Here is a 12,424-nt window from a genome sequence, read left to right on the forward strand (position 1 = left end):
ACATAATTAGGAAATTCAAAGTATAAAACCAAATTTGTCAACTTTTAGTTTGACAAACAAACCAGTGAATTAAGTAGTAAAAATATCTATGTGAAAACGATAAGATTTGTTCTATTGTATAGCGAGGGTTAATTCACATTAACTGTGACTGATATATTGTATATATTTATAATAAAGCTATGGAAGAAAACGAAGAAATTATTAAAAATAATCTATTAAAAGAGGCGATAGCAAAAAAAGTTACTGCAGTGTAAATATTAAGTGGTGTAGGTGCACCGACTGCTTGAAAAATCATACGAAAATCTCTTGTTTATTATTTGTTTTTAAAAAACACTATAAATAATTATTTTCCCCTCAATTAATCTTAACGCGCACCGGCCGATTTTTAGCACTTGTTCTAAAATATTTTTTAGGCTTTTGTAAATCATTAATCAATATTAAAAGTCATTTTTATAACAGCTGTCAATTAAAATATTGGTTGTACATTGTTTTGGGCATCTTTCGTGATGAAATGAGGCGTAAAATTGGTGGAAGTGGCTTTAACACCTACTGCACGTGACGCCGTTGTTCGGGGCGGGCATTTTTCTTTATCCTACACGCGTAAGCATTACGACGGTAACTTATAAGAATTGTATTTTGAAAAGAAAAAAATGTTGTTTACACTTCAGACAGAACCACTGTAACCGTTGTGGTTATTTAGTATTTTTTTTTTTTATATAATTTATTCCATTTTTTTTTTTTTTTTTTTTTGTCAGACTTAATCGTTACGTCAGTGGCTATAATTATAACTTTATAATATAATTTTTGAGGTACCGATTAAGTTGGCACAATAAATATACTGAAAACACATTGTTTATTGGATACCGTTTATTATTGCCTATTGATCGATTATTTATTACCTTGTACTTTCCCAAATTGTTCACCGTGCACGTAAAGTATATGTCTCGGCCTTGGGTCACCGTCCAATTTTCCAGTGGCGCATAAAATTCAGGCATTATTTCGTCTGGTTCGTGCATTTGACCTGCAACATAATATACACCATTTATTCATTACACGTTTCATTAAACTTGCTTACGAACATTTATTGAACAGAAACTATGATGTACGAATAGAAATAAAAATCTGTTCGTATAAAATAATCCATGCGATTTTATTATTTTATGATCAAATAAAAAACTTACAATTTTAAAACTCTATCCAATGTACAATGGAGACAACATAATATATATTTAGTTCAATTCATTATTAGTTTACATACTTGTGTCAATAAATATTATGCATTCGATTTTTGACGTTTTATTAATTTATGGTTTTTTTTTTACTAATTAATATTTTCAATTAAAATATGATCACTAAATAACTAGTGTTAATAAAAAGTAAAACACTTCTTAAAATTAATGATGTGATTTTTTATTTATAAAAGATTATTCTTAGAATTAATATTGAAGATGCAAAAATCAACTGCTTTGTTAAACGTTTCAAATATATAAGAAATTTAGATTTTTCAAAACCAAAATTGTTCACTAAACTATTTTTACTTGCTTTTCTTAAAATTTCAATTAAAGTTTGAATTGTTTTTTGGATAATATACGGAAACTCGGTGTATAAGTGGATATGGTCTGTGTAAAAATTTAAATATCTACTAGATAGTAATAATCAAAAACGATTTAATCGCTATTTTCAAAATAAAGAATTAAAGGTTGGTCACTATCAATGGTTTAAATATCAACAAAAGCACAGATATCGTTCGAAAGTTATACCTACAAACCGATCTAACGAAATAGTGTATATTCCGTATCGACAAATGTATATAGGTACGTCATAATACAAATGCAATAAGCAAAAGCATCGAAAATAACAAATATATTTCTAAAAATATAGTTTGGTTTAGTATACACATTTAAAGACACTAGCTAGTACTCATATATGTTCCACCCATGTTGGATTCAAATTACATTTCACGTAAGGGCATGGCTTGTATATAGATGGAAGTATACATATAATTATGGTTCTCGTCAGATTAGCAGATAAAAATGCTACTAAGCGAACAATAAACTTACAGTTAAATAGGATGGGATCACTGCCGTCTAAATACCAAATAATTCGTTAGACATTGAATTAACTTCAATATTACGATCGCAACAAAACGTAATGAACCGTTTCTCGTGCATTGTGCAGGTTGTAGCAATCACGAACCAGGCAGATTATTAATATCATGAGATTACGCGATGCGAATGATACGAAATTTTTAAAACTGTAATCAGACAAATTCTGTATGCGGTCGTTACGACACGCAAAATATATACCGGCAACGTATCTCCACTAATTTATTTACCGAACACTTCCAATGTATCATTCATTCCCAGTAACTTTTCGCATAACGTATACCTAGTGTAATATCCGTGGTTTTACGGTAAATGCATTCAGAGAACCTTAAACAATATTTATAGCCTATTTATTTACAGAGCATATTTATATATTTCGCGTTACCAATGAATCACAAATAAATAGACGGATATAAGTAAAGAATGCATTTTCAAGTTATTAGCATTATAATTCATTAAATATTTGATCGGAGTTATTCCTTTTGAACAACACAGCAAAAAATGTGTATATAAGTTTACTTCCAAATTAAATACTATTTTAACGTTGTACAATATATCTACCGTTTTTATATCAATTTTTTCACCAACTATGATTGTCAATATGCAAAACGTTCCACAACAGTGAGTGAAGAACAATTATTAATCGTGTACAAAAACATTTTTACTGCTTGAAGAACCGGGATGATAGCAAACAGTTTAGATGAATTTGTAATTATCAATTGTTTTATTAAAAATAATTTTAATAATTATTTACTGAAATCTAATAGTTTTAACGTAATTTTGTTGAAAAAATCGTGTACAAATTTATAAAATTATTGAAAACACATAAGAACATGAATTCTACCTCTATATAATAATAAAAGTAATATTTTTTGGAACATTTGTCTTTACGTTAACTATAAGTAATAAATAAACATTATACATCATGTCACTAAAATGAAAACCTTTGATAAATTTCAAAATCAACTTTCACGAAATTTTTGTTGAGCTTTTGTCGTATATTATATTCGCCAAATCTATAAAATAGGTTCGTGGAAAACCAGGATGTTGTATAAGCTATGGTGTTCCATTGCGGGTTTCTTCAAAAATGTGAAATTTGTAGTCACTGGTATGTTAAAACAAAGACTATAATAGATCAAACAATGAATGCCATTTGAAACTGAAAGTTATGTTACGTTACCACATGAAATTTGTGGAAGTTTTTAGGTAGTAGTATTAAGTGGAAGTATGTATAATACATATATAAAATAAAGATACTTGAATAAAGAATATATTGAATTCAAATTTTATAGAAAAATACCCAAATAAAACACTGGTTAATTAACTACTTTCATAGTCTATATGATAATGCTCAACACTCAAAAATTAAATATAAATATAATAAGTATGTTTCTTAACAAATTACAGTAGATAATAATACTATTTATAACTATAAGATTTTTCATACAATAATAATATAATAAATAGAGATAAAATATAAAATTTGTTAAGTGTAATTTTAAATTATCTAAATAAAGAATTGATTGACATTTTTTGAAAATTATACTAAAATATTATAATAATAAGTACCGAGATAAATAAATTTAATATATACATTTTTTTTATATTTATTATTTTTAATTGTTTCAATACAGACAACGTTTATTATTTTACGATGTAATTTATATTTTATTAAATTTAAAAGCTTTAAGATTATTATAATTGTTTTCAAACAAAACATGGCCACACTAAACGCAATTGGATGTGATAGATGAAAATTAAATTGTTCGTTTCAATTAATTTAAAATGATAAGTATATTTTATATTTATTTAATTTATGTGTTTACAATGTTTACATTATATATAACATATACTTACCTTGATTTTTTATTATATTTTTGTCACTTAAAAAAAAAAATAAATAAATAAATACATCTAATAATAAATTTTGAATAATTTTTTTTTCAATGCCAAAAAGATATTCTCAAAATAAATAATTACAAACACTGTGAGTAAATATCTGAACAACATTCGTGATGTATAGAACTATTCTTTTAAATACCCGAAATTTTTAAGAAGTCATATAGTAACTTACAATGATTTAAACTTTATCGGATTCGTCAAAGAATAATCGTACGAATATAATAACCGGTCCATTCAAGACAACCATAATAATATAGTGTATCGAAGGCACTGCTCAGAGTATAATATGTTACTGGCATATTTGAATATTAACATTCCATAGAATTTATATGCTTTCTATATAATCCCTTATACTATTTGGTAATGTATTAAATTTGAATGTTATTTCTTTTAAATTACGCCTATAGGTAGTCTATTCAATAACTAGAAATTCTATAGAACTCCAATGTTATTTTAGGTAAAGTATATACTTACAGAGTATTATCTAATGTGGTGTGTATAGGGTTTTGAATGGATATTAAATTTAATACGTTTGATGTCTATTAATTTAACTCCTCGTAAGTATATTAACAATTTCTTTGTACTAACTGCTTATTTTTAATTCATTGATCAATGATTACTAATGAATCACGATGTATGACATACTAAATTGCATAAAACATTATTTTTCACACATGTTTTATAGATCCTGAACGGAGCGAAAATGTATTGATTTTACAATAATGAGTGCTTTTTAATTTGTTGTGTTTGTCATATTCTTTTGAAGTATAGTAAAAATGCTTTGATTTACAACTTTGAGGGTGGTTTCTGGTAACTAATTATATGTTATTTGTATAATTCAAAAGAGGGAACAATATAGATACTTGAGCATTGTTTACAACATTTTTATATTTGAATTTTCTATATAAAATAAAATATTTTAATTTATTTTGAGCTATTTATAGATATTTGAAATTTTTAATTATCTCAGGGTTTTATTTTTTATAAATATTAACAAAAAATTTTTAACTGGGTCAAAAATTTTAACACGTTGACCACCATGTAATGTAAGTTTTGCATAGTTTTAGAAATATTAAAGATATAAAGATATATCGATCTTAATATTTTTTTTATAAGCGATTAAAAGTATTTAAAGTAGACTACTAACGAAGTTTGTTAAAATCAGTATACTGATTAGAATCACGAAGATTTGCAAATCACTTTGTTGTTAAAAATTTATAAAATATTTATTTTTTATACGGATTTAAAGTTTAATGGTTTCTCATAAGTATAGTTCACACTATTACCAAATATTTTAAAACATAATATATAAATACGTTTTTTTTTTTTTCATAGAAATTGTATGTTAAAATTTTAATGAAATTAGAAATTCGACCATGTTTTAATTTTAATTACTTAGTAAACACTTAATCTAGCCTATCATTGCTCTTCTATATGATATTTTCATTAAATTTGTTTAATAAAATGCTTAGACGTTTATTTGTATTTCATGTTTAAAATACCTGTTAATTCTTCCGTGGTATTAAATTTCTACTATTTACAAGTTGACACGATAAAGAACTTATCCGTAATATAGTTCTGTGAAAATCTTTTCAACTATTACTATTTTTGTTAATTAATGGACTTACTAGGTATACCAAAATTTATATTTATATTTATTTATATCATTTGTGCAAATAATACATAGTATATATCTTACTTGATATTAACTATTCTATAAAATGATTATAGCAGATGTGTTATATTATGAACACCTCAGTTTATGATTTGTAATGCTAAAACTGTGGCGGCTCATAACTGCTGTATACAATGTCGAATTAAACTTCTTTTCATGGTTATATATGCGTACATCAGAAAAAGACATATTTTTTTTTTTGTTAAATATACAGAACTATACGATATAACTGAGGAAAAATTTGTCGACGGCGAGATTGAAAAAAGAAATTCGACGAAGATCATGAAGCGTATTCTTCTTCTTCTTTTAGTAGTGGTAAAAAAAAAATAATAATAAATAAATGTTTTTGTACGTGGTTAAGATATGATTTCGCCAACGGCCGCACACCGCCACGGGGTGAGTTTTCACTACTGAACGCTCGCCGAGTATTTATCTTATTTTATTTTACAGCAGAATTGTTTTATTCCATGTTCGTATTTTTTTGCTTCGTTTTTGTTTGTTTTCGAACCGCGTTAATGCCGTCGTCAATGTTCATCGAATAATACGCCTGACGAACCACTATTATTACAGCTATTTACCGTCGTCGTGTGCATATTATAATAGCCTGTTGCGACGTGACACTGAGAAATTCAGACGACTATACAATGTTATGATATTATTATTTTCCGCCCCACCGAACCCGCTGTAATATTATTATACATACATGATATTTGCGAGGCGCGGGGGACGAGTAGCTATATCAGTCGAATCTTCCGTGTAACGCACCATATGAATAAGACGGCGACGATGACGACGATAATAACACAAAATATAAAGATGATGAATATAATAATAATAATAATGCGGTCGCGGGGCCGTGTTTGTGCTTCGGGTCCAGACGTGCACGTGACAGACGGCGCCGAAGTGTCAGAATCACTGATTTCAAATATACTTTATCGATGTATGGTACGTATGACGCGAGTGTGAACCGCACTCGCATTATAGGTTTGATATCCTTTTTTTATAAATATATAATAGGTACGTGTGTGGGTGTGTGGGTGTGTGGGTATGTGTGTGTGAATATAGCCATATATAGGTGTTATTGACAAACCGCATTAAGCAGAGCGCGAGATGAGACTGTGCGGGCGGGCAGTGGAATATTGTCTGCGCAGACATTGTCCTCCGTAAGAATTTTACATATTATCGAGTGTTCGAATAACATATATTTTCTCTGTCCCCGCAAAGTGCATTTCCACCCCCCCCCCACAACCACGACCACCGTCGTGTAATGCGACGTGCACAGTCGTATATATTCCATTACGGGATTTCGACGGAGCGCGAAACGAACGGAACTTTTACACACATATACGACGTATATATATATATATATTCACGCAAGAACGGCATAATATATACATAATACACGTTGTGTGCGTGCGTGTTTGAATACATATATAACTACTCGTGTGCGTGTGCGGATAAACCTCGGTCGAGTGAAGATCTGAGTGAGAATTGCTGCTATCGCGCGTATATTATACATATACATATATATATATATGGCCATTGCAAAAAAAATTCCAGTCGTACGGCGAACTTCTCGCTAAAAATGTCCGCTCTCATTGCAGGTAGACGACATCGCGATAATCTACGTCGTTACGTTTTATTACCACCGACTAACGCTGCACGGTGTTGGGCAGAATAACGAATAAAAATGTGAATCATACACGATCCACGACGATACGATACAAGTACTTTTAGAACTATCATCGCCGGGGTACGGATGTGCTACAGTATATTAGTTTAAATATTATGACGTAGGTATATAATTATATTTGAAACGGACTTTTCAAAAGCGATTAAAAAAATATTTAGTTTTTTTAATTGATCACAACACTGCCATTATAAAAAAAATTCCTCTTTTACATTGCCACACGATATTCGCGTCATCGATTAAAAAGAAACTGGAGTAGAGAACTTTTCAAATAAAAGAGACGAAAAAATAAAATTAACTTACAATTCTGAGGTTCTGTCTCGCTAAATGGTCTTCTCTTCGTGTGTTGTTTCATGCCTGTGTTCTTAATTTTCTGTCATTTATATTACTTTTTATTTATTTATTCATAGATTGTAAATCAATTTCAATATGAAAAAAAAACGTTCAGATTACTGAGAAAAAATACAGTATTGTTTTTAAATTGCAAATGTATATTCTTTTTTTTTTTAGATAAATATTTTAAATATACGAGACTCTCTCAAAACATTTATCTAGATATAAGATCAGTTTTCAGTTATATATTTCCAAGTATATACTGTTTTTGTTTCTCAAGCATATTTGACTGTGAATATCGTCTTTGTATTATATATCATTATAACTATGTAACCAAATATAACACAATGATATGTGTGAACCGGCATATTATAGGATTTAGTTCTAAAATGTCCAAATAAGAAGCTTTTTTTGAGTAATTGACGCAAAGCCAATTTCGAAGTTCGTGTTCGGACGGTTAAGCCGATGATGGCTCGTCGGAATCAAATCTATTACGTGACGGCATTTCCCGGAGAATGTTTTCGGAAAACCATTTGTTCCGTCTGTATATTTTTTTCATCTATTACAAACTATTATACGACATGTACATTATTATAATGTACGACACGCACACGTACAGTGCGCGACGTGAGAGCAGATTTACATCGCCCGATTGAAAACCGTATGAGCGAAAAATAATAAATAATAGTATATTTTATAATACAAATCGTATGTATGTAAACGGTTTACATACAGAGTGCTCACCCACTCTTTAGATTCTGAACGGAAGAATGAATTGATAATATCCAATGATGTGAGTTTTGTATGAGTACACCATGAGTTGTGGATAAAGTCCTTGAATTTTTATTAATGGGAGTGATTTTGGATACAACGTTGGATTTATTTTGTACTTTGGAAAGTTCAAACATAAAATGCTTAAATACATAGTACTTGTTTTAATAATTGGAAAGAAAAACAGCACATAGAAAACCGGAATTTTGACGCAAATACAATTTTTAACAAATTTGTTTTTGTTTGTTTGATGTAACTCAAAAAAAAAAAAAAAACTATAGAAATTTTCATCAAATGTTTACAATACATTTTTCAAAATATTTTTACTATTAGATTCTGAACGGAGTGAAGAATGTATTGATTTTACAATGATGTATGTAGTTTTCAAAAAAATCGAGAAAAACAAAAAAAAAAAATGACGGAAAAACGGCAATTTTTACGCAAAACCAGTTTTCGACCAAATCGATTTTTTTTATGGTTGTAATTCAAAAACTAATCACTGAAAATACTTGAAATTTTTTATTAAATGTTGTGTTTTATAAATTTATTTAATAATGTATAAATACTATATATATATATATATTACCTAATATAATAAATAATAATAATAAAAACAATATTTTTGGAAAAAATTATATCAATGTACGAGTATTATTCTCGTACTAAAAGTAAAACAAATGATTTAAATAGTTTAATTAAAAAAAAAAAAAAACATAAATTTGAGCTAAAAGCTGATAAACCGTTTCTGTTTATTATTGTTTTTGCATACAATGATGTACCATTTAATTCAAATTTAACAGATCTATAATAGTGAACCACCAGACGCCTAATGTACAGCATATAATGATTTATTTATTTTAAATATAATTTGTTTAATGTTTAATGATACGTAAAGACCATATTTTCAGATTCTTAGCAGAATTAGATCTGAGCGTTGAATGGGAAGTTGGGAAATGTATATTAATATTTTTTTTTTTTTAATGCACTATCGCATACATTTAAATTTGTTTTGAAAACAGTACATTGGTTTCTGAAACAACCTAAATTCCGGAATCCGGATACCCAACATATCAGTTTAAGAAAATTATAAAAATCACGATTTTTCAACATTTTATATTTTAGTTAACATGATTGTAATATAAAGTCGGTTGGCTGAAATGTACGATATTAATAATTCAATAATTGACATGCCAGCTGTATTCTGTAATGTTTTCGACCATTATAATAATCTGATTTGCTAAACTAACCATATTATCAGTCGCAATTATGTAATTATGACTTGGTAACGGGAGTGGAACTATAAACGTGTTAAGATATTCTAATATTATTGCATTTATTGACGGTTGCATTAATATAATTATAATATTATATATAGGTAGACACTACTACAGTCGCTGTATCATTTATACAGATTGTTAGTACGACGGAAAATCGGCAAAATTGCTAAATACCACGCAACAAAAGGTTAACCAAATGATAATTGTATACAATTTATAACATAAAATTTTGCTCTTATGAATGAATCACGATTAAGTACCTATATTAAAATACCTATTTATCCTTCTGGATAAGCCATAAAAGTAAAAAGTATATATTATACACATTTTAAAATTTAGTAATTTAAACCAACCTTAACCGGAAACAGTCGTAAATCTATTTGAAAAGTAAAATAGTGCTTTTTAGTTTTATATTAATTAATTTGTTTTTAATTTTATTGATCTACCTATATAGTTTATACAGTAATTATTAACAGTCATCTGATTTATAGATTTCTTAATAATAAACAGTAGAAATATTTAAACCAACTTCAACATAACTAAAATATTCCAATTAACATTGGATCAATTAAAATATATAATTGGACAAACTATAAAATTATAAAAAATTTCTAGTTCATTCGATGACTTGACGGCGGTATAATGTGCGACCGTTTGCTAAATACGTCAGCATTTATTACATTGTCATAGCGGAGATCACTAAATTAACATTTCAAAATAAACTGATCAGTCGTTTTTACTTTGAATGTAGTAGTAGTATTCAGCTTTATACTGGGTACACACGTCGCAACTTTTTTTTTGTAGTTTTTATTTTACTCATATTTTGTCTTACCATTAACATTATTTTATCACAGAAAAAGCCAAAAATCAATCACTATTGAAAGTTAATTGCCAAGATAATTAAATGATATGTGATTTGAAGATATGAACGTTTTTAAAAATTATGACCAGCTTTCTCTGACGAGTATGCGACAAACCACTACGCATATGAGATACTTTGTGTATGTGATGTATACGTAAAACAGTAAACAATATTAATTATACTTAATACATATCTATTAATATTTTTATAGTCATAGTAAAAAATTATACTAATTTACCTCATTAATACTTGCCACATTATCTTTAATATATTATTTTAAGTAAAATTATACATACGACTAACTTAAACATGTTTAATCTATGATTTATTTTTTTAAATTTGATATGTTTCTTTAATACAAATCGATTTTTAATAAGTATTAAACATTATAGGTTTCCAACATTTATAACATTTTTTTATCTTTATCAATACGATCTATGCGATTAATAAGAAAAAACCAAATATTGGATAATTGCAAACTTCTGAGTATTTAAAAGCACCCGAGCTTCAAAGTTATTTTAATAAAGTATTTTTTAACTTTTCTTCATCTTTTGATTTTAAGTTTACTTTTATAAAGTTTTCCCCTTCATACAAATCAATTAAAGATAAAAAAAAATGCAACTGAATGGCATCCATCGTTTTAAAATAAAAGTTGATACTTACACTAGTATTTTTTGAATAGAAACTTTCCGGTATTTCACGAAAAAATGGTAAAAAATCGAAACTTTTATATTTAATAAAAATAAACTTTAAATAAATATTTTAAGTTAAATAAAGAATGACCGTATGGTGTTTGGTGATCATAATATTAAAAACAGTTATTCAAATTTATTTTTTTATAATTATTATTATTGCTATAAGGTTCAAGTGTCAATCATTTACAAACCTAACAAATAAGTTTAAAATTATGACACAGAACTTTAAAAAATGATATCAAATATATAAATGCATACCTAATGATTTTACGTATTAAATTCAAATTATAAATTCAAACTTATAAGAAATTGATTTTTTAATAAAAAGTAATAAACATTGTAATTGATAACTTTTGTATTAATATTTCTTATAAGTTTTAATTTTATGCCGTAAAATACACTGTGTATATGTAAATAAAGTCACACATAGGTACATGTCTTAAATTTAATTTAAAAAGATTAATAGGTAAATATTTAAAAAGTTTAAAATGCGAAGCAAAATGTGGTACTTAGATTGTTCTAAAATTAGGTTTGATTTCTTAACTAAAAAAAAAGTAACGAATTTTTAAGTACTTAAATTGTTTTCATAATAATTAATAATATTATTAAACGATTGAATGGTTTGGATTAAATTGATTATCGAAAACAGACACTATTAAAATGTTTCATGTTATACATCATACCCACGCAACATTATATAATCATATTATATTATTATTTAAATGCTTCTTTAAAAGAATTAATTAACAACTTTTCAATATCATTAAAGAGTACAATAATTATTATAACAATAATTAATAAATGTATGTCATACATGCCTATGTTATGTTATATATGCTATGATTATAATAACTATTAGAACACACCTATAACTAATCAAAACGATTTCAAGTGCTAGTAAAAAAAGTATGTGGCACCAAGAAAATATATTGAAACATTATCATTGTCTACTGTAATCAATGTACATATGAAGTTGAGTAAAAATTGTCACGGTGATAGTTGATTTCCCATTAAGTTAAATTTATAATAAACTTATGGCTTATACACAATAATCTAGTTAAAAACAGACATTTAGTCAGTGTATACGACAACTAAACTTCAGGTAATGAACGTC

General features: G+C 27.2%; 1 protein-coding gene across 3 annotated transcripts in view; it reads right to left on the reverse strand.

Moving 5' to 3' along the window:
• Positions 1-12,424, reverse strand: part of LOC114127190 (lachesin-like) — a 129,319-nt gene that overhangs the window by 32,057 nt on the left and 84,838 nt on the right. For all 3 annotated transcript variants that reach the window (XM_050209390.1, XM_050209378.1, XM_050209384.1), the window contains one exon: positions 900-1,021. In XM_050209390.1, coding sequence (XP_050065347.1) covers positions 900-1,021 — 122 coding nt within the window. The remainder of the gene's footprint in view (positions 1-899; positions 1,022-12,424) is intronic.

This window comes from Aphis gossypii, chromosome 1 (assembly GCF_020184175.1).
Source record: "Aphis gossypii isolate Hap1 chromosome 1, ASM2018417v2, whole genome shotgun sequence".
In the NCBI taxonomy this organism is placed as follows: Eukaryota; Metazoa; Arthropoda; class Insecta; order Hemiptera; family Aphididae; genus Aphis; species Aphis gossypii.